We start from the raw sequence: 22,805 nt of genomic DNA on the forward strand, positions 1-22,805 counted from the left end.
CCTTTGCTTATTTTAGTTGTCATTCCGATAGCATGGAATTAATACATAAATCAATACTCGCATAAAGTCATAGTTTTAGAGCACAAAACGAGGCCCTTCGGCCCCTCTGTCTGTGAGATAATCAACCACCTATCTACTCTAATCCCTTTTCCCAGCACTTGGTTCGTAGCCTTGTCTGCTTTGGCATTTCATGTGCTTATGTAAGTGCTTCTTAAATGTTGAGAGAGTTCTCGCCTCTACCACCCTTTCAGGCAGTGAGTTCCGGATTCCTACCATCCTCTAGGTGAAAATGTATTTCTTCAGATCCCCTCTACATAAGAACATAAGAACTAGGAGCAGGAGTAGGCCGTCTGGCCCCTCGAGCCTGCTCCGCCATTCAATGAGATCATGGCTGATCTTTTGTGGACTCAGCTCCACTTTCCGGCCCGAACACAATAACCCTTAATCCCTTTATTCTTCAAAAAACTATCTATCTTTATCTTAAAAACATTTAATGAAGGAGCCTCAACTGCTTCACTGAGCAAGGAATTCCATAGAAGAAGTTCCTCCTAAACTCAGTCCTAAATCTACTTCCCCTTATTTTGAGGCTCTGCTCCTTACCTTAAATCTATGCCCCCTGGTTATTGACTCCTCAGGTAAGGGGTTATGTTTCTCCCTATCTATGTCCCCATTAATTTGTACACCTCAATCTGGCCCCCCTCAGCCGTTTCTGCTCTGAGGAAAACTACTCTAACCTAACCAGCCTTTCTTCGTAGCTGAAACGCTCCAGCCCAGTCAACATCCTGGTGAATCTCCTCTGCACCCTCTTCGGTGTAATTACATCCTTCCTCTAGTGTGTAGTACTCTAGCCAGTGTTTTATACAGCTCCATGGGACTGAAGTATAGGAGCAAGAAAGTCTTGCGGCAATTATACTGGGTTTTAGGCGGACCAGACAGGGAGTAACATGTCCTCATACCCAAGGCCAATAGACTCGCTTCAGAGGTGTTGGTGCAACAAAGGTTCACTAGGTAATGGCAGGGCAGGCTACAGTGGCCTATTTCTGCTCCTATGACATTCCTTAAAACCGATGTCAATTATAATTGGGTCAATGCATTAACTGATGTATAACAAAGGATGGCCTCACAGCATTTCTCTCAAGGCTCCAGTGACCCAAACCATCCTGCTTACCTTGCAATGAATCATGGATTCATGTCTGAGAGAACCAGCAATAGCTCTGGTAGAACTTCCCTTTTTGCTGACTGATAAATAGAGCCTATGGGCTTTATAAATATAGGCATGGAGATAAATATATAAATAATAACATTATTTAACATATAGAAATAATAACATTAAGTACAAAAACTAGGATACCACACTAATCTTTATAAAATATTAGTTTGGAATAGTGTATCCAATTCTGGGCACCCGACTCTAAGGTGAACATGGAGGCTTTGGTGAATGTACAGAAGAGATTTACTAGAATGGGTTTAAGGGATGAGGTTATGAATATTAGTCAGATGGCCTGGATAAACTGGGATGGTTCTCCTTGAAGCAGAGGAGGCTAAAGGGAGATTTGCTGGAGATATTTAAAATTTTGAAAGGTTTAGATGGAATAACGAGATCCAGAGCTAACAGAGATGAGACTTTCAACAAGAAATGAACTAAGGCAGCGACAGCGAGGTTACGAGCACTCTGGTTCTGCCTCAGTCAGGGAGAGGGATGGAGTCAGTGGCTACAGGACGGTGTTTGGAATGGGGACTGAAAACAATGGATTCTGTCTTCCTAATATTGGAGGAAATTTCTGCTCATCCAGTACTGGGTGTCGGAGAAGCAGGTGGGAAAATTATTGACAGTGGAGGGATTAAGGGTTAGGTATTGGGGTGCAGGTTGATCCTGGTGTCACCAGTGTACACGTGAAAACAAACACAGTTTTCAGATTCTGCATGCACCAAGGGGCAGTATGTAGCTGAGAAATATGAGGGAGCCAAGGATAGATCCTTGAGGGAACAATAGGGATAACAGTACACCGATGGGAAGACACAGATGATTCTTCCATTTCAGTTAGCTGGATAACAGGGCAGCACGGTAGCATAGTGGATAGCACAATTGCTTTACAGCTCCAGGATCCCAGGTTCGATTCCCAGCTTGGGTCACTGTCTGTGCGGAGTCTGCACATCCTCCCCGTGTGTGCGTGGGTTTCCTCCGGGTGCTCCGGTTTCCTCCCACAGTCCAAAAATATGCAGGTTAGGTGGATTAGCCATGATAAATTGCCCTTAGTGTCCAAAATTAGTGTTGGGTGGGGTTACTGGGTTATGGGGATAGGGTGGAGATGTTGACCTTGGGTAGGGTGCTCTTTCCAAGAGCCGGTGCAGACTCAATGGGCCGAATGGCCTCCTTCTGCACTGTAAATTCTATGATAAGAATTAAACCAGGAACATGCAATCCCAGTCACCCAGCTGGGCTGAGGGAGGAGGAAGGGGTGTACAGACTGTACAAAGAAGAATAAGAACAAAGAAATTTGCAGCTCAAGAATAGGTCCTTCGGCCCTCCAAGCCTGTGCCGATCGTGATGCCCTAACTAAAAACAAATCCTCTGCCCTTCCTCAGCCCACATTCCTCTATTTCCTCCCTATTCATGTATCCACCCAGATGCTCTTAAATGTTGCTAATGAAATGTGCCTTGAATGTGCCTAGTGAAACTTTGGAGGATATCAGGTCATATCGTCCCTGGGATGACAACTTGTTTTCCCTTAAAGGTAATCCCTTAAGATATTCCAAGTTCAATTCCATAAAGGTCAAAATAGTCTTACAACCTCTGGAATGTCCGAGAAGGACTCAGGCCACCTGCCAGTCACAGTCTTCCATTGTTGCTATAGTCCAGAGTCGTTGAATGTTTCCCTTTTCAGTGCTTACCGTTTAGATCGGTCAAAATGCATTAAGTTAACGGTCAGAATTACATCCATTTCTTTTTTTTAATAAACTTTTTATTGAGGTATTTTTGGTATTGTGACAACAACAAAATAAACAATGTACATGAAACTATAAACATAGTGCAAAAGCCGTCTCCCTTCCTTACAGGTCCCACCTTTATTATCCCCTACTCAAAGCCAAACTAACCCCCACCCCCCTTCTGCTGACGATTAATTTTCCGCGAAGAAGTCGACGAACGGTTGCCACCTCCGGGCGAACCCTAACAGTGACCCTCTCAAGGCAAACTTGATTTTCTCCAAACAGAGAAAGCCAGCCATGTTCGATAGCCAGGTCTCTGACTTTGGGGGTTTTGAGTCCCTCCAAGCTAATAGTATCCGTCTCCGGGCTACCAGGGAAGCAAAGGCCAGAACGTCTGCCTCTCTCCTCCTGGATTCCTGGGTTTTCCGACACCCCGAAAATCGCCACCTCTGGACTCGGTGCCAGCCTTATTTTTAACACTGTGGACAGGACATCAGCAAACCCCTGCCAGAATCCCCTAGGCTTCGGATATGTCCAGAACATGTGGACATGGTTTGCTGATCCTCCTGCACATTTTGCACACCTGTCTTCCACCCCAAAGAATCTGCTCATCCGGGCCACCGTCAAGTGAGCCCAATAAACGACCTTGAATTGTTTCAGGTTGAGCCTGGCACATATTGCGGATGCGTTGACTCTACTCAACGCGACCACCCATAGACCATTCTCCCTCTCTCCTCCCAGCTCCTCCTCCCACTTGTGCTTCAGCTCCTCGGTCTGATCCCATAAGTTCCTTGTAAATGTCAGAGATGCTCCCTTCTCCTACCTACACTCTGGAAACTACCCTGTCCTGAATCCCCCTTAGCGGTAGGAGCGGGAAGGTTGACACCTGTTTACATCGCAAGTCCCACACCTGCAGATACCTGAATTTGTTTCCCCTCACCAACCCAAACTTCTCCTCCAGTGCCCTCATACTCGGAAAGCTCCCGTCTATAAACATGTCCCCCATCCTCTCAATCCCTGCTCTCCGCCATATCCTGAACCCCCCCATCCATACCTCCCAGGGAAAACCGATGATTATTACAGATTGGGGACCAGACCGATGGTCCCTCTGCTCCCACATATCTCCTCCATTGCCCCCAGACTCTCAGGGCAGCCACCAACACGGGGCTGGTGGAGTACCGTGCCGGCAGGAACGGCAGAGGCGCAGTTACTAACTCCCCCAGACTAGTGCCCTGGCATGAAGCCGCCTCCATACACTCACATGCCGACCCCTCCCCACCACCCACTTCCTGATCATGGCTGTATTCGCTGCCCAGTAATAGTTACTAAAATTTGGCAGTGCCAGTCGCCCTCTCCTCGACTCCGCATTACCTTCCTTATTCGCGGGGTCGATTGAGGGAAACACCAAAGAAATTCAGCTCACAATGTTGCAGTGTTAATGTAAGTGAAGCCATCTCAGATGGCCACCTGCAAAGGACCATGGGAATTATGGCCAACCCAGGACTCAGACAGACTCAGAGCTTGTGTGTGTATTTGCAACCCAGATAGCTAGACGTGATCGGAATCCCGCTCGTTTGCATTCTAATGGCCCATTTCCCCAGAACAAAATAACTGTACTCAGGTAACCGATACAGATACAGACTAATCGGAGCCACTCACTTTACTCAGGGAGCCCAACCAGCCAAGGTCAATGACCTCTAAGGACACACACCCATCCATCAAGGCACCCGTCCCTTTATTGGCCAAAATTAAAGGCAGCGATCGAAGCCTGTCGAATTATAGGGTCCAAGTTAAGGACCGCCCCAAAGAGTGCAAAATCCCAGAGGGATAAGAGGAGACACAGTCATGTGCTCGGTCTCTCTTGGATCCGGCCTATGCCAACCGAAGTGCAGCATAACGACCAGACAGACAAGTTCAAGACCAACGATCGCTACCAGACGGATGAGCCCAGCAGAAACAGAGCCACTTCTTCCAACCAGCGCACGCAATATCCGGACAAAGGCCTTGTCCATCTGAATAGAGCCGGTTGCCCTGAAGTTAAGTATAGGTTATTGTAGTTGTTAGGTGTAGTTTAACTTGTAGTGTTTTGTGTTGCATGTCGAAGTAATCCTTGTGTGTAAATAAACCATCTTTGAACTTGAACTGACTAACTGGTTGTGTGGTCCTTTGATCGATGTCCAGTAAAGCCTTGTGGTCATATCATTTGATACCTGGCGACTCTAAAGAGCATCATTTTTAATTGGCAACATTATTGGTGACTCTGGTGGGACTTGGCAATATGAGCCACTTGTGACAATAAAGATTATTATTATTATTAATAATAATATGATTGATAATATGGCAGCACGGTAGCATGGTGGTTAGCATAAATGCTTCACAGCTCCAGGGTCCCAGGTTCGGTTCCCAGCTGGGTCACTGTCTGTGTGGAGTCTGCACATCCTCCCCGTGTGTGCGTGGGTTTCCTCCGGGTGCTCCGGTTTCCTCCCACAGTCCAAAGATGTGCGGGTTAGGTGGATTGGCCATGCTAAATTGCCCGTAGTGTCCTAAAAAGTAAGGTTAAGGGGTGGGGGGTTGTTGGGTTACGGGTATAGGGTGGATACGTGGGTTTGAGTAGGGTGATCATGGCTCGGCACAACATCGAGGGCCGAAGGGCCTGTTCTGTGCTGTACTGTTCTATAATATACACATAGTGTACTTTATAATATACATAGTACTAACTTCATGTAATGTGTACTTTGTTGAATATGAGAAAATTAATTGTTGGGAGAGAGAAACTATTTCCTCTTGTTGGAGCGGGAATGACCAGAGCAATAACCAGGGGGTATAATTTTAAATTGAGGGGCAGGAGGAATAGAGGCGATTTGAGGAAAAACCTTTTCATCTAGAGGGGTGGGAGTCTGGAATGCACTGCCTGGGAGGATAGGAGAGAAGGGAAACCTCACAACCGCTAAAAAGTACATGGATGAGTACTTAGGGCAGCACGGTAGCACAGTGGTTAGCACAGTTGCTTCACAGCTCCAGGGTCCCAGGTTCGATTCCCAGCTTGGGTGACTGTGCGGGGTCTGCACGTTCTCCCAATGTCTGCGTGGGTTTCCTCCGGGCGCTCCGGTTTCCCCCCACAGTCCAAAGACGTGCAGGTTAGGTGGATTGGCCTTGCTGGGGTTACTGGGATAGGTTGGAGGTGTGAGCTTAAGTAGGGTGCTCTTTCCAAGGGCCGGTGCAGACTCGATGGGCCGAATGGCCTCCTTCTGCACTGTAAATTCTATGAATGATAACATCAATGAAAACATTCAAGACAATGAGCCAAGTGCTGGTAAGTGAGATTAGTGTGGTTTTGACGATGCAGACTTGATGGGCCGAAGAGCCATGTTCTGTACTATATGAATTTAGAACAAGCGTACCATAAAACGAGACCTGGGTCATTCAGTGATGATTACAAAAATGACTTGAATGAGTAATGGGAATCCGTAACTCCACATCCTCCATGTGAATTGAATATTCTAAATCTGAGACAGATAGATTTTGGTTAGGTAGGAAAATGGAGTTAAATTCATATCAATCATTAACTAATTGAAGATGGAATAGGTTCAAGGGTAGGTTCAAGGGGCTGATTGGCCTACATTGTGTGACCCACACAAGCCTAGTCTGGGGTAGCAATGTACTGGTTATACAAAGAACTTCCACTTGATTTAGATATTTGAATTTAACAGCTCTGGGTTCAATGACCACTCCCTCCACCGCAGAATCTTTACAGAGCAGAAGGAAGCCATTCGACCCATCGAGTCTGCACCGTCCTCCGAAAAAGCACACCACCCAGGCCCACTCCCCTGCCTACCCTCGTAACCCCACCTAACCGGCACATCTTTGTACACTAAGGGATGATTTAGCAAGGCCAATCTACTTAACCTGCATATCTTTGGGCCGTGGGAGGTAACCGGAGCACCCGGAGGAAACCCTTCACAGACATGAGCAGAACATACAAACTCTACAGTCACCCAAGGCCAAAATTGATTCCAGGTCCTTGGTGTTGTTGTAAGGCAGCTGTGCTCATGACTGTGCCACTTGTTGACCATGGCTGTAGTTTCTACAGAATGCACTCAGGGAACCCAGCATGGTTACTCGAACAGCACCTCTCTCCCCATGACCTCAATCAAGGTTAAAAGCAGCAGGTGTATGGGACCTTCAAGTTCCCCTTTCCAGGGACACACTTTCCTGAGTTGGATGTACATCGTAATTCCTTCATTGTCTTAGTTAAAGTCCGAGAACTCCCTCCCTATAGCACTGTGAATGTACCTACACCACAAGGACTGCAGCGTATGAAAGAAAAAACTGCTCACCAGCACAAACTGCTCAAAGACAAATAGGAATGGGAACTGAATAACGGGCTTTGTCAGCAAAACCCACACCCCGTTAGAATAAACAGCAAACTATCACTTAGAGCCGCATGTTTTCCAACAACTAAATAAAAAGATAAAGATAATAGAGGAGGAGATATTCATTTTTTATTCAAACTTGCTTGCAAAATGCAATATTATATCAAATACATTTTCAATAGGAAAATAATCCAAACTGTGTAACATATAAAATTTGTTAGATATATGTATTCCTTACATATACTTTTAAAATAATACTGAATAAATATTGAACATAGATGTATGTACACAGAGGCAGCTGATAAACTGACTACACCAATAACAGTAAGCTGATTGCGCTGAAAAAGGGGTTTGTTATTTAGTTTAATAATAAAATCTCAGTGATATACATGGCAATCTTATCACAAACCTTTGACCATTGTAAAATAACTGACTGAGACAGTTAAAAGTAAGATTCTCCACCATCAGACATGCCACCTTGATTGCTTTCCGTCCACTGTAACCTATTTAAACATTCAGAATTTACCAAGCCTCAGATTCTCCACTGTCTACCTGACCTCTAACTCAGCGCTTGATGCAGCAATTGCCTCTCTCAGGGGAATTAACCTCTATGTATTAGTACCAATGTTCCGAGAGCACGCTCAGGCCACAGGAACCATCAGAGATTCCCATATCAATGATGCCGGACAATATATAGCATGACTGCCAGCATCTTCCCTTTTGTCATTAACAGTGCAAAGGCCATCATGAAAACCAACTGATTACTTTGAAACACAATAGTTCTTTGGGGAAACAAAGTGTGTGCTGACTGAGTCGGCAAAAGGCCCACATCACAGAGCACAGTCCTGACAGAATAGTTTTAGGCACTAGCCGTTTCTCTTGGTAGGCCTCTGTAAACCTTGGCAACAACCCTGTTCTCCAGAGGGTCTGGTGTCTGATCGGGAACCCCAGAGGATTATTAATTGAAATATACAAGTGTGATCTTATTATGTATAATGTAGACCAGCTAACCATTTAATAATGTATCAAAAATAGACAAGGATGCATTTTGAATTCTGTCAGCTCCCTTTGAAATAGATTTTCCACTTTAGTGCCTCAGTGAAGGCCTCTTTATATATATTCCAGATGACATACTCACAGACCTAGGCTCCAAAACCTGCTATAATTATGTAAAATAATTTCCCATCTTAATAACTAAACTGTATGATTGTCACAACCTTCAAGATAACGTAGACAAAGCCATGGCAGGGATTTTAGATAGTCTCATTTCATACACACACACACATATATATATATATATAAATCTTTGCATGCACTATGAAGTTACAATGATATGACATCCTCCTTTAAACCATGAACTGAGTATAGCCTTCAGCTCCTGTCACAATGACATCCATCCAAATTCTCATTGTCTCAGGCGATGGTGCGACCATGTAGAAGATTCTGTCTCGAGTTTTCACACTGAAGGTGAGTAAGGGGTTGGGACTCTGAAGCAAACAGAAAACAAAAGTCAAGGCAGGATGGCTAAGAGAACGATCTGTTCCCAGTTTATACAGACCTAAACTGAGCTCAAAACCAAAGGAATATCAATGTCCTCTTTCACGACAGGGCAGCCTGCAACTGTGATGTTTATCCAGCAAACCAGCATGTTCCTGACAACTTGGAGCATTTGCTATCATCAGCCGACTTTATTTTCTGCCAGTGATTTCAACACAGACTGGGATGACAGGAACTGGAGACAGAGAAAGGACTGTGACCCACACCCCCAGACAGACAGGAACTGGAGACAGAGAAAGGACTGTGACCCACACTCCCAGACAGACAGGAACTGGAGACAGAGAAAGGACTGTGACCCACACTCCCAGAGAGACAGGAACTGGAGACAGAGAAAGGACTGTGACCCACACTCCCAGAGAGACAGGTACTGGAGACAGAGAAAGGACTGTGACCCACACTCCCAGAGAGACAGGAACTGGAGACAGAGAAAGGACTGTGACCCACACTCCCAGAGAGACAGGTTCTGGAGACATGGGCAGCACGGTAGCATGGTGGTTAGCATAAATGCTTCACAGCTCCAGGGTCCCAGGTTCGATTCCCGGCTGGGTCACTGTCTGCGCGGAGTCTGCACGTCCTCCCCGTGTGTGCGTGGGTTTCCTCCGGGTGCTCCGGTTTCCTCCCACAGTCCAAAGATGTGCGGGTTAGGTGGATTGGCCATGTTAAAATTGCCCGTAGTGTCCTAAAAAGTAAGGTTAGGGGGGGGGTTGTTGGGTTACGGGTATAGAGTGGATACGTGGGTTTGAGTAGGGTGATCATTGCTCGGCACAGCATCGAGGGCCGAAGGGCCTGTTCTGTGCTGTACTGTTCTATGTTCTAAAGGACTGTGACCCTCACTCCCAGATAGACAGGAACTGGAGACAGAGAAAGGACTGTGACCCACACCCCCAGACAGACAGGAACTGGAGACAGAGAAAGGACTGTGACCCACACTCCCAGAGAGACAGGAACTGGAGACAGAAAAAGGACTGTGACCCACACTCCCAGAGAGACAGGATCTGGAGACAGAGAAAGGACTGTGACCCTCACTCCCAGATAGACAGGAACTGGAGACAGAGAAAGGACTGCGACCCACACCCCCAGAGAGACAAGAACTGGAGACAGATAAAGTACTGTGACCCACACTCCCACATAGACAGGAACTGGAGAAAGGACTCATTGTTAAAAGAGCGGAGAGACAGGGGTGAGACTTCATTAAGGAGCGCGGAGTGTGCTTTTTTTCTCCCCAGCGAGAGCAGTAACCAGGGGGCTGTTGGAAAGGTAAGTTTTCCTATTTTAAAAACTTACCTTGCAGGAGCAGCGCGTGGGAGGAGCTGAGTGGGAGCGGTCGAATTGCGCTCTGGGTAAGTGAGTGAACTGATATATTTGGGCAGCGGCTAAACCCGAGGCACTACACGTGTGCCTCTAACCAAAAAAAAAAGACAGTGGTGATAAGGAACAGCGGCCGTCAGATTTTCAATGGGAGCAGTGGCGAGGGATCGTTGGGAAGGTAAGTTTACCTCTTTAAAACCTTACCTTGAAGAGTAACATCACAGCAAAGAAGTGACCTAAATGGCTGGTAAGGAAAGTGCTCCAATTAGCAGTAGCTGGGAGAAATTTAACTCTTCGTGTGTTGGTAAGTATTGTGATTGGTAAGTAAAATCCTTATTCCTTTCACTTATTAATTATTTGATATTATATTTGTAGTCAGTTAAGGTAAAGTGTAAAAATGGCAGGAGATCCCAGACCTGTGTTATGCTCGTCGTGCTCAATGTGGGAGTTCAGGGATGCGGCCGATGCCCCTGACTCCTTCATGTGCGGGAAGTGTGTCCAGCTGCAGCTCTTGTTAGACCGCATGACGGCTCTGGAGCTGCGGATGGACTCATTTTGGAGCATCCGCGATGCTGAGGAGGTCGTGGCTAGCACGTTCAGTGAGTTGGTCACTCCGCAGATTAGGATTGGTGAGGGAGACAGGGAATGGGTGACCAAAAGGCAAAGAAAGAGCAGCAAGGCAGTGCAGGTGTCCCCTGCGGTCATCTCCCTCCAAAACAGGTATACCGTTTTGGATACTGTTGGGGGAGATGACTCACCAGGGGAAGGCAGTAGTAGCCAGGCTCATGGCACAGTGGCTGGCTCTGCTGCACAGAAGGGGGGGAAAAAGACTGGCAGGGCTATAGTCATAGGGGATTCAATCATAAGGGGAGTAGACAGGCGTTTCTGTGGTCGAAAACGAGACTCCCGAATGGTATGTTGCCTCCCGGGTGCACGGGTCAGGGATGTCTCCGATCGGCTGCAGGACATACTGAAGGGGGAAGGTGAACAGCTAGTTGTCATGGTGCATATAGGCACCGACGATATAGGTAAAAAATGGCATGAGGTCCTACAATCAGAATTTAGGGAGTTAGGAGATAAGTTAAAAAGTAGGATCTCAAAGGTAGTAATCTCAGTGTTGCTACCAGTGCCACGAGACAGTCAGAGTAGAAATTCAAGAATAATCAGAATGAATACGTGGCTTGAGAGATGGTGCAGAAGGGAGGGGTTCAGATTTTTGGGGCATTGGAACCGGTTCTGGGGGCGGTGGGACCATTACAAACCGGATGGTCTACACCTGGGCAGGACTGGAACCAATGTCCTCGGGGGTGCCTTTGCTAACACTGTTGGGGAGGGTTTAAACTAATGTGGCAGGGGGATGGGAACGAGATTAGCAAGTTAGAGGTCAGTAAAGAGGCAGCAACTAAAGCCAGTAAGGTACGAGATAATAAACTCAATGTGACTAAGGGGCAGAGTCGACAGGGAAGAGATGATGATTGCAAAGGGACAGGTGGTCTGACAGGTTTGTTTTAATGCGAGAAGTGTAGCAGGTAAAGCAGATGAACTTAGGGCTTGGATTAGTACCTGGGAATATGATGTTATTGGTATTACTGAGACTTGGTTGAGGGAAGGGCAGGACTGGCAACTGAATATCCCAGGGTATAGATGCTTCAGAAGGAATAGAGAGGGAGGTAGAAGGGGTGGAGGAGTTGCATTACTAGTCAGAGATGATATCACAGCTGTGATTAAGGAGGGCACGATGGAGGATTTGAGCACTGAGGCAATATGGGTAGAGCTAAGAAATAGGAAGGGTGCAGTAACATTGTTGGGGCTTTACTACAGGCCTCCCAAAAGCGAGCATGAAGTAGAGGTACAAATATGCAGACAGATTATAGAAAAATGTAGGAGCAATAGGGTGGTTGTGATAGGAGATTTTAACTTCCCCAACATTGAATGTAGTGTTGGAGGCATAGATGGAGCAGAGTTTGTAAGGAGCATCCAGGAGAGGTTTTTAGAGCAGTATGTAAATAGTCCAACTCGGGAAGGGGCCATACTGGACGTGGTATTGGCGAATGTTCCCGGCCAGGTGGTTGAAGTTTCAGTCGGTGATTACTTTGGGAATAGCGATCACAATTCCATAAGTTTTAGAATACTCATGGACAAAGACGAGAGTGGTCCTAAAGGAAGAGTGCTAAATTGGGGAAAGGCCGAATATAACAAAATTCGGCAGGAACTAGGGAATGTGGACTCAGAGCAGCTGTTTAAGGGTAAATGCACATTTGAAATGTGGGAGTCTTTTAAGGAAAGGTTGATTAGAGTGCAGGACAGACATGTCCCTGTGAAAATGAGAGATAGAAATGGCAAGATTAGGGAACCATGACAAAGATGACTGGTGGAATTGTGAGACTAGCTAAGATGAAAACGGAAGCATACATAAGATCGAGGCGACTGAAACCGGATGAAGCTTTGGAGGAATATCGGGAAAGTAGGACGAATCTCAAACGCGTAATAAAGAGGGCTAAAAGGGGTCATGAAATATCTTTGGCTAACGGGGTTAAGGAAAATCCCAAAGCCTTTTATTCGGATATAAGGAGCAAGAGGGTAACTGGAGAAAGGATTGGCCCACTCAAAGACAAAAGAGGGAATTTATGCGTGGAGTCAGAGGAAATGGGTGAGATTCTTAATGAGTACTTTGCATCGGTATTCACAAAGGAGAGGGACAAGACGGATGTTTAGGCTAGGGATGGGTGTTTAAATACTCTAGGTCAAGTCGTCATAAGGAAGGGGGAAGTTTTGGGTATTCTAAAAGGCATTAAGGTGGACAAGTCCCCAGGACCGGATGGGATCTATCCCAGGTTACTGAGGGAGGCGAGGGACGAAATATCTGGGGCCTTAACAGATATCTTTGCAGCATCCTTGAGCACGGGTGAGGTCCCGGAGGACTGGAGAATTGCTAATGTTGTCCCTTTGTTTAAGAAGGGTAGCAGGGATAATCCAGGGAATTATAGACCTGTGAGCCTGACATCAGTGGTAGGTAAACTGTTGGAGAAGATACTGAGGGATAGGATCTATTCACATTTGGAAGAAAATAGACTGATCAGTGATAGGCAGCATGGTTTTGTGCAGGGAAGGTCATGTCTTACAAACCTAATAGAATTCTTTGAAGAAGTGACAAAGTTAATTGATGAGGGAAGGGCTGTAGATGTCATATACATGGACTTTAGTAAGGCGTTTGATAAGGTTTCCCATGGCAGGTTGATGGAAAAATTGAAGTCGTATGGGGTTCAGGGTGTACTAGATAGATGGATAAAGAACTGGCTGGGCAATAGGAGACAGAGAGTAGTGGTGGAAGGGAGTGTCTCAAAATGGAGAAAGGTGACTAGTGGTGTTCCACAGGGATCCGTGCTCGGACCACTATTGTTTGTGATGTACATAAATGATCTGGACAAAGGTATAGGTGGTCTGATTAGCACGTTTGCAGATGATACTAAGATTGGTGGAGTTGCAGATAGCAAGGAGGCTGTCAGGGAATACAGCAAAATATAGATAGATTGGAGAGTTGGGCAGAGAAATGGCAGATGGAGTTCAATCCAGGCAAATGCGAGGTGATGCATTTTGGAAGATCTAATTCAAGAGCGGACTATATGGTGAATGGGAGAGTCCTGGGGAAAATTAAAGTATAGAGAGATCTGGGAGTTCAGGTCCATTGTACCCTGAAGGTGGCAACGCAGATTGATAGAGTGGTCAAGAAGGCATACAGCATGCTTGCCTTCATCGGACGGGGTATTGAGTACAAGAGTCGGCAGATCATGTTACAGTTGTATAGGACTTTGGTTAGGCCACATTTGGAATACTGCATGCAGTTCTGGTCACCACATTACCAGAAGGCTGTGGATGCTTTGGAGAGGGTGCAGAGGAGGTTCACCAGGATGTTGCCTGGTCTGGAGGGTGCTAGCTATGAAGAAAGGTTGAGTAGATTAGAATTGTTTTCGTTGGAAAGATGGAGGTTGAGGGGGGAACCTGATTGAGGTCTACAAAATTATGAGAGGTATGGACAGGGTGGATAGCAACAAGCTTTTTCCAAGATTGGGGGTGTCAATTACAAGGGGTCACGATTTCAAGGTGAGAGGGGGAAAGTTTAAGGGAGATGTGCGTGGAAAGTTTTTTACGCAGAGGGTGGTGGGTGCCTGGAACGCTTTGCCAGCAGAGGTGGTAGAGGCGGGCACGATAGCATCATTTAAGATGCATCTAGGCAGATATATGAACGGGCGGAGAACAGATGGAAGTAGATCCTTGGAAAATAGGCAACAGGTTTAGATAAAGGATCTGGATCAGGGCAGGCTAGAAGGGCCGAAGGGCCTGTTCCTGTGCTGTAATTTTCTTTGTTCTTTGTAATACAGGTTGACTCTGCATGGATTCAGTGGTTAATGTACAGGTTGACTCTGCATTGAGAGAGTTGGTCAATGTACAGGGTGACTATATTGACACAGATGTTAATGTATAGATTGACGCTGCATTGATACAGATTGTTTTTTTTTAATACATTTAGATTACCCAATTATTTTTTCTAATTAAGGGTCAATTTAGCGTGGCCAATCCACCTACTCTGCACATTTTTGGGTTGTGGGGGTGAAACCCACGCAGACACGGGGAGAATGTGCAAACTCCACACGGACACCCAGAGCCGGGATCGAACCTGGGACCTCAGCGCCGTGAGGCAGCTGTGCTAACCACTAGGCCACCGTGCTGCCCTCTGATACAGATTGTTAATGTACAGGTTGAATATGCATTGATACAGGTGGTTAATGTACAAGGAGACACATCCGGAGTGAAGCAAATCCAGAGTGGGAAGTTGGACTTTGGTAATTTGGTGCAGTGAGGTAATCAGGAAAGGTAAGTGGAAAATCAAAGTCTGCTGTTTTTCAGTTAAAAGTGCAGTGTGTAGCTTAGTGTCTGATTGGTTGAAGCTGGCCCCACCCTAATTGCTGAGAGGCAGTTATCTGTCAGTCACCTGAGGCCTGTTTAGGGGCACAAAGGGCACATTGTGTTCTTCTCTTTGAAGTTCAGGTATTTTTTGAGTCATCGGTTAGCTGAAGTCTGCATAAAAGACAGACAGAAAGCGCACTCAGTAAGCTTGCGCTTTTCAAGGAGACACATCCGGAGTGAGGCACATCTAGAATGGGAATTGCAACTTGGTAATTTGGTGCAGTGTGGTAATTCGGTGCAGAGTGAGAGAAGGTGCTTTTTCGGAGGTGCTTTTTAACCCTGGTAAGTGACTGGTAAGTAGTTTTTCTTTTCATTGTCTAATTTATTTATTTTTATTTTGAAATTGTAGTTGTTTAAGTTTACCTAAGGTTTAAGACATGGCAGGGGATCCCAGACCCGTGTCATGCTCCTCGTGTGCGATGTGGGAGCTCAGGGACACGTCCACTGTCCCTGGCTCCTTCACGTGCAAGACGTGTGTTCAGTTGCAGCTCCTGTTAGACCGCTTGACGGCTCTGGAGCTGCGGATGGACTCACTTTGGAGCATCCGCGATGCTGAGGAGGTCGTGGATAGCACGTTTAGCGAGTTGGTCACACCGCAGGTGAAGCTTACTGAGGGAGATAGAAAATGGGTGACCAAAAGGCAAAGAAAGAGCAGGAAGGCAGTGCAGGTGTCCCCTGCGGTCATCTCCCTCCAAAATAGGTATACCGTTTTGGATACTGTTGGGGGAGATGACTCACCAGGTGAAGGCAGTAGTAGCCAGGCTCATGGCACAGTGGCTGGCTCTGCTGCACAGAAGGGGGGGAAAAAGACTGGCAGGGCTATAGTCATAGGGGATTCAATCATAAGGGGAGTAGACAGGCGTTTCTGTGGTCGAAAACGAGACTCCCGAGTGGGATGTTGCCTCCCGGGTGCACGGGTCAGGGATGTCTCCGATCGGCTGCAGGACATACTGAAGGGGGAGGGTGAACAGCCAGCTGTCGTGGTGCACATAGGCAAAAAACGGGATGAGGTCCTACAAGCGGAATTCAGGGAGTTAGGGGATAAACTAAAAAGTAGGACCTCAAAGGTAGTAATCTCAGGATTGCTACCAGTGTCACGAGCTAGTCAGAGTAGGAATGTCAGGATAGATAGGATGAATGTGTGGCTCGAGAGATGGTGCAAGAGGGAGGGATTCAAATTCCTGGGGCATTGGGACCGGTTCTGGAGGAGGTGGGACCAGTACAAACCGGACAGTCTGCACCTGGGCAGGACTGGAACCGATGTCCTGGGAGTGGTGGGGTGTTTGCTAGAGCTGTTGGGGAGGGTTTAAACTAATGTGGCAGGGGGATGGGAACCGATGCAGGAAGTTGGAAGGTAGTAAAACAGGGACAGAAGCAAAAGGAAGTAAGGGGAAAAGTGCAAGGCAGAGAAGACTTAGTCAAAAATCAAAAAGGGCGACAGTACAAGGTACAGTGACTGAGGGGAGCTCAGTGAATAGGCCCAGTAATACTAAAAGGACTAAAACTGGAGATGTTAAGATTCAAAACAGAGGTAAAAAAACCAACATAAGTGTACTTTACCTGAATGCTCGTAGTATTCGGAATAAAGTAAATGAGCTGATGGCACAAATCATCGTGAATGACTATGATTTAGTGGCCATTACTGAAACATGGTTAAAGGATGGTCACGACTGGGAGTTAAATATCCGAGGGTATCAAACTATTCGGAAGGACAGAGTGGATGGTAAGTGAGGTGGTGTTGCTCTGTTATTTAAGGATGACATCCGGGCAATAGTAAGGGATGACATCGGTGCTATGGAGGATAAGGTTGAATCCATTTGGGTGGAAATCAGGAATAGTAAGGCGAAAAAGTCACTGATAGGAGTAGTCTATCGGCCACCAAATAGTAACGTTATGGTGGGGCAGGCAATAAACAAAGAAATAACTGATGCATGTAGAAATGGTACAGCAGTTATCATGGGGGATTTTAATTTACATGTCGATTGGTTTAACCAGGTCGGTCAAGGCAACCTTGAGGAGGAGTTTGTAGAATGTATCCGCGATAGTTTCCTAGAACAGTATGTAATGGAACCTACGAGGGAACAAGCGGTCCTAGATCTTGTCCTGTGTAATGAGACAGGATTGATTCATGATCTCATAGTTAGGGATCCTCTCGGAAGGAGCGATCACAATATGGTGGAATTTAAAATACAGATGGAGGGTGAGAAAGTAAAATCAAATACCAGTGTTTTGTGTTTAAACAAAGGAGATTACAATGGGATGAGAGAAGAACTAGCTAAGGTAGACTGGGAGCAAAGACTTTATGGTGGAACAGTTGAGGAACAGTGGAGAACCTTCCAAGCGATTTTTCACAGTACTCAGCAAAGGTTTATACCAACAAAAAGGTAGAAAGAGGGAAAATCGACCGTGGATATCTAAGGAAATAAGGGAGAGTATCAAATTGAAGGAAAAAGCATATAAAGTGGCAAAGATTGCTGGGAGATTAGAGGACTGGGAAATCTTTAGGGGGCAACAGAAAGCTACTAAAAAAGCTACAAAGAAGAGTAAGATAGAGTATGAGAGTAAACTTGCTGAGAATATAAAAACAGACAGCAAAAGTTTTTACAAATATATAAAACAAAAAAGAGTGGCTAAGGTAAATATTGGTCCTTTAGATGATGAGAAGGGAGTTTTAATAATGGGAGATGAGGAAATGGCTGAGGAACTGAACAGGTTTTTTGGGTCGGTCTTCAGTGGAAGACACAAATAAAATGCCAGCGACTGATAGAAATGAGGCTATGACAGGTGAGGACCTTGAGAGGCTTGTAATCACTAAGGAGGTAGTGATGGGCAAGCTAATGGGGCTAAAGATAGACAAGTCTCCTGGCCCTGATGGAATGCATCCCAGAGTGCTAAAAGAAATGGCTAGGGAAATTGCAGATGCACTAATGATGATTTACCAAAATTCACTAGACTCTGGGGTGGTCCCGGTGGATTGGAAATTAGCAAACGTGACACCACTGTTTTAAAAAGGAGGTAGGCAGAGAGCAGGAAATTATAGGCCAGTGAGCTTAACTTCGGTTGTAGGGAAGATGCTGGAATCTATCATCAAGGAAGAAATAGCGAGGCATCTGGATAGAAATTGTCCCATTGGGCAGACGCAGCATGGGTTCATAAAGGGCAGGTCGTGCCTAACTAATTTAGTGGAATTTTTTGAGGACATTACCAGTGCAGTAGATAACGGGGAGCCAATGGATGTGGTATATCTGGATTTCCAGAAAGCCTTTGACAAGGTGCCACACAAATGGTTGCTGCATAAGATAAAGATGCATGGCATTAAGGGTAAAGTAGTAGCATGGATAGAGGATTGGTTAATTAATAGAAAGCAGAGTGGGGATTATTGGGTGTTTCTCTGGTTGGCAATCAGCAGCTAGTGGTGTCCCTCAGGGATCCGTGTTGGGCCCACAATTGTTCACAATTTACATAGATGATTTGGAGTTGGGGACCAAGGGCAATGTGTCCAAGTTTGCAGATGACACTAAGATGAGTGGTAAAGCGAAAAGTGCAGGGGATACTGGAAGTCTGCAGAGGGATTTGGATAGGTTAAGTGAATGGGCTAGGGTCTGGCAGATGGAATACAATGTTGACAAATGTGAGGTTATCTATTTTGGTAGGAATAACAGCAAACGGGATTATTATTTAAACGATAAAATATTAAAGCATGCCGCTGTGCTGAGAGACCTGGGTGTGCTAGCGCATGAGTCACAGAAAGTTGGTTTCAGGTGCAACAGGTGATTAAGAAGGTAAATGGAATTTTGTCCTTCATTGCTAGAGGGATGGAGTTTAAGACTAGGGAGGTTATGTTGCAATTGTATAAGGTGTTTGTGAGGCCACACCTGGAGTATTGTGTTCAGTTTTGGTCTCCTTACTTGAGAAAGGACATACTGGCACTGGAGGGTGTGCAGAGGAGATTCACTAGGTTAATCCCAGAGCTGAAGGGGTTGGATTACGAGGAGAGGTTGAGTAGATTGGGACTGTACTCGTTGTAATTTAGAAGGATGAGGGGGATCTTATAGAAACATTAAAAATTATGAAGGGAATAGATATGATAGATGGGGCAGCTTGTTTCCACTGGCGTGTGAAAGCAGAACTAGGGGACATAGCCTCAAAATAAGGGGAAGTAGATTTAGGACTGAGTTTAGGAGGAACTTCTTCACCCAAAGGGTTGTGAATCTATGGAATTCCTTGCCCAGTGAAGCAGTTGAGGCTCCTTCATTACATGTTTTTAAGGTAAAGATAGATAGTTTTTTGAAGAATAAAGGGATTAAGGGTTATGGTGTTCGGGCCGGAAAGTGGAGCTGAGTCCACAAAAGATCAGCCATGATCTCATTGAATGGCGGAGCAGGCTCGAGGGGCCAGGTGGCCTACTTCTGCTCCTAGTTCTTATGTTCTTATAGAACATAGAACAGTACAGCACAGAACAGGCCCTTCGGCCCTCAATGTTGTGCCGAGCCATGATCACCCTACTCAAACCCACGTATCCACCCTATACCCATAACCCAACAACCCCCCCCCCCCCCCCCTTAACCTTACTTTTATTAGGACACTACGGGCAATTTAGCATGGCCAATCCACCTAACCCGCACATCTTTGGACTGTGGGAGGAAACCGGAGCACCCGGAGGAAACCCACGCACACAGGGGGAGGACGTGCAGACTCCACACAGACAGTGTCCCAGCCGGGAATCGAACCTGGGACCCTGGAGCTGTGAAGCATTTATGCTAACCGCCATGCTACCCTGCTGCATACAGATGGTTCATGTACAGGGTGAATCTGCATTGATACAGGTGGTTAATGTACAGGGTGACTCCTGCATTGATGCAGATGGTTAATGTTCAGGGTGACTCTGCATTAATGCAGATGGTTAATGTACAGGGTGACTCTGCAACTCTGCATTGATACACACGGTTAATGTACAGGGTTACTCTGCATTGACCCAGATGGTTAATGCACAGGGCGACTCTATATTGATACAGATGGTTAATGTGCAGTGTGACTCTGTATCCATACAGATGGTGAATGTACAGGTTGACTCTGTGTTGATACAGGTGGTTAATGTACAGGCTGGCTCTGCATTGATACAGGTGGTTAATGTACAGGGTGACTGTAATTATACAGAGGTTATTGTTCAGGCTGATTCTGCATTGATCGAGATGCTTAATGTACAGTGTGACTCTGTATTGATACAGATGGTTAATGTACAGTGTGACTCTGTATTGATACAGATGGTTAATGTACAGGGTGATTCTGTATTGATAGAGATGGTTAATGTACAGTTTGACTATGAATTGATACAGATGGTTAATGTGCAGGGTGACTCTGTATTGATACAGATGGTTAATGTACAGTTTGACTATGAATTGATACAGATGGTTAATGTACAGTGTGACTCTGTATTGATACAGATGGTTAATGTACAGTGTGACTCTGTATTGATACAGATGGTTAATGTGCAGTGTGACTCTATTGATACAGATGGTTAATGTACAGTTTGACTATGAATTGATACAGATGGTTAATGTACAGTGTGACTCTGTATTGATACAGATGGTTAATGTACAGTGTGACTCTGTATTGATACAGATGGTTAATGTACAGTGTGACTCTGTATTGATACAGATGGTTAATGTGCAGTGTGACTCTATTGATACAGATGGTGAATGTACAGGTTGACTCTGTGTTGATACAGATGGTTAATGTACAGTTTGACTATGAATTGATACAGATGGTTAATATGCAGGGTGACTCTGCTTTGATCCGGATGGTTAATGTACAGGATGACCCTCTATTGATCCTTATGGTTAATGTACAGGGTAACTTTGTATTGATACAGATGGTTAATGTACAGTTTGACTATGAATTGATACAGATGGTTAATGTACAGCGTGACTCTGTATTGATACAGATGGTTAATGTACAGTTTGACTATGAATTGATCCTTATGGTTAATGTACAGAGTGACTCTATTGATACAGGTGGTTAATGTACAGTGTGACTGTATTTATACAGAGGTTATTGTTCAGGCTGATTCTGCATTGATCGAGATGCTTAATGTACAGTGGGACTCTGTATTGATACAGATGGTTAATGTACAGCGTGACTCTGTATTGATACAGATGGTTAATGTACAGGGTGATTCTGTATTGATAGAGATTGTTAATGTACAGTTTGACTATGAATTGATACAGATGGTTAATGTACAGTTTGACTATGAATTGATACAGATGGTTAATGTACAGGGTGATTCTGTATTGATAGAGATGGTTAATGTACGGTTTGACTATTAATTGATCCTTATGGTTAATGTACAGGGTGACTCTGTATTGATACAGATAGTAAATATACAGGTTGCGTACTAAAATACCGAAGACCCAATACCTTGTGCGCACTCTTCAAGTGGTCATAATAAACTTCTTCGATAGCTTGAAAATATATCACTCCTTTCAATTTGGTCTCATGTTTATCTACACAAAAAGAGAATAGAACAATGTTAACAATTCTTGGATAGAAATATTTTCTGAATTTTAACTCCATAGAGTTCTCGATGAATCAAAACACCCCCCATATCTACACCCCACCCTACACCCTCACTCACTACACCCACCTCCACAACACCCCCACCCTACTCCCTCCCTCACTACACCCACCTCCACAACACCCCCACTCTACTCCCTCCCTCACTACACCCACCTCCACAACACCCTCACCCTACTACCTCCCTCACTACACCCCACTCTACACCCACCTCCACAACACCCCCACCCTACTCCCTCCCTCACTACACCCCACCCTACACCCACCTCCACAACACCCCCACTCTGCACCCTCACTCACTACACCCACCTCCACAACACCCTCACCCTACTCCCTCCCTCACTACACCCCACCCTACACCCTCACTCACTACACCCACCTCCACAACACCCCCACTCTACACCCTCACTCACTACACCCACCTCCACAACACCCCCACTCTACACCCTCACTCACTACACCCCACCCTACACCCACCTCCACAACACCCCCACTCTACACCCTCACTCACTACACCCACCTCCACAACACCCCCACTCTGCACCCTCACTCACTACACCCCACCCTACACCCACCTTCACAACACCCCCACCCTACTGCCTCCCTCATTACACCCCACCCTACACCCACCTCCACAACACCCTCACCCTACACCCTCACTCACTACACCCACCTCCACAACATCCTCACCCTACTCCCTCCCTCATTACACCCCACCCTACACCCACCTCCACAACACCCCCACCCTCCTGCCTCCCTCATTACACCCCACCCTACACCCACACTCACTACACCGACCTGCACAACACCCCACTCTACTCCCTCCTTCACTACACCCCACCCTACACACAAACTCACTACACCCCACCCACCTCCACAAAACCCCAGCCTGCACCCTCACTCATTTCACCCCACCCACATGCACATCAAAACACCCCACCCTGTTGTTGTTAAAATGCTGTGTTGTTCATGGAGGTGGGGCGAATGTTTTTGATTGTTAATATTATTGTTATTTTTGGTATTTTACTATGGTGCGTTATTGTTGTATAAATTCAAAAATTTTCAATAAAAATTATTTAAAAAAAAACACCCCACCCTGTA

At 45.8% G+C, this 22,805-nt stretch overlaps 1 protein-coding gene across 1 annotated transcript in view; it reads right to left on the reverse strand.

The window, feature by feature from the left end:
• Positions 1-7,410: 7,410 nt before the first annotated feature.
• phldb2b (pleckstrin homology-like domain, family B, member 2b) overlaps positions 7,411-22,805 on the reverse strand; it is a 329,018-nt gene continuing 313,623 nt past the window's right edge. Inside the window, exons 23-24 of the mRNA XM_038802341.1 lie at positions 21,549-21,634; positions 7,411-8,788 (exon numbers count right to left, since the gene is read on the reverse strand). Coding sequence (XP_038658269.1) covers positions 8,648-8,788; positions 21,549-21,634 — 227 coding nt within the window. The 3' untranslated portion in view covers positions 7,411-8,647. The remainder of the gene's footprint in view (positions 8,789-21,548; positions 21,635-22,805) is intronic.

The sequence above is a fragment of the Scyliorhinus canicula genome, chromosome 7 (assembly GCF_902713615.1).
Source record: "Scyliorhinus canicula chromosome 7, sScyCan1.1, whole genome shotgun sequence".
Taxonomy (NCBI): Eukaryota; Metazoa; Chordata; class Chondrichthyes; order Carcharhiniformes; family Scyliorhinidae; genus Scyliorhinus; species Scyliorhinus canicula.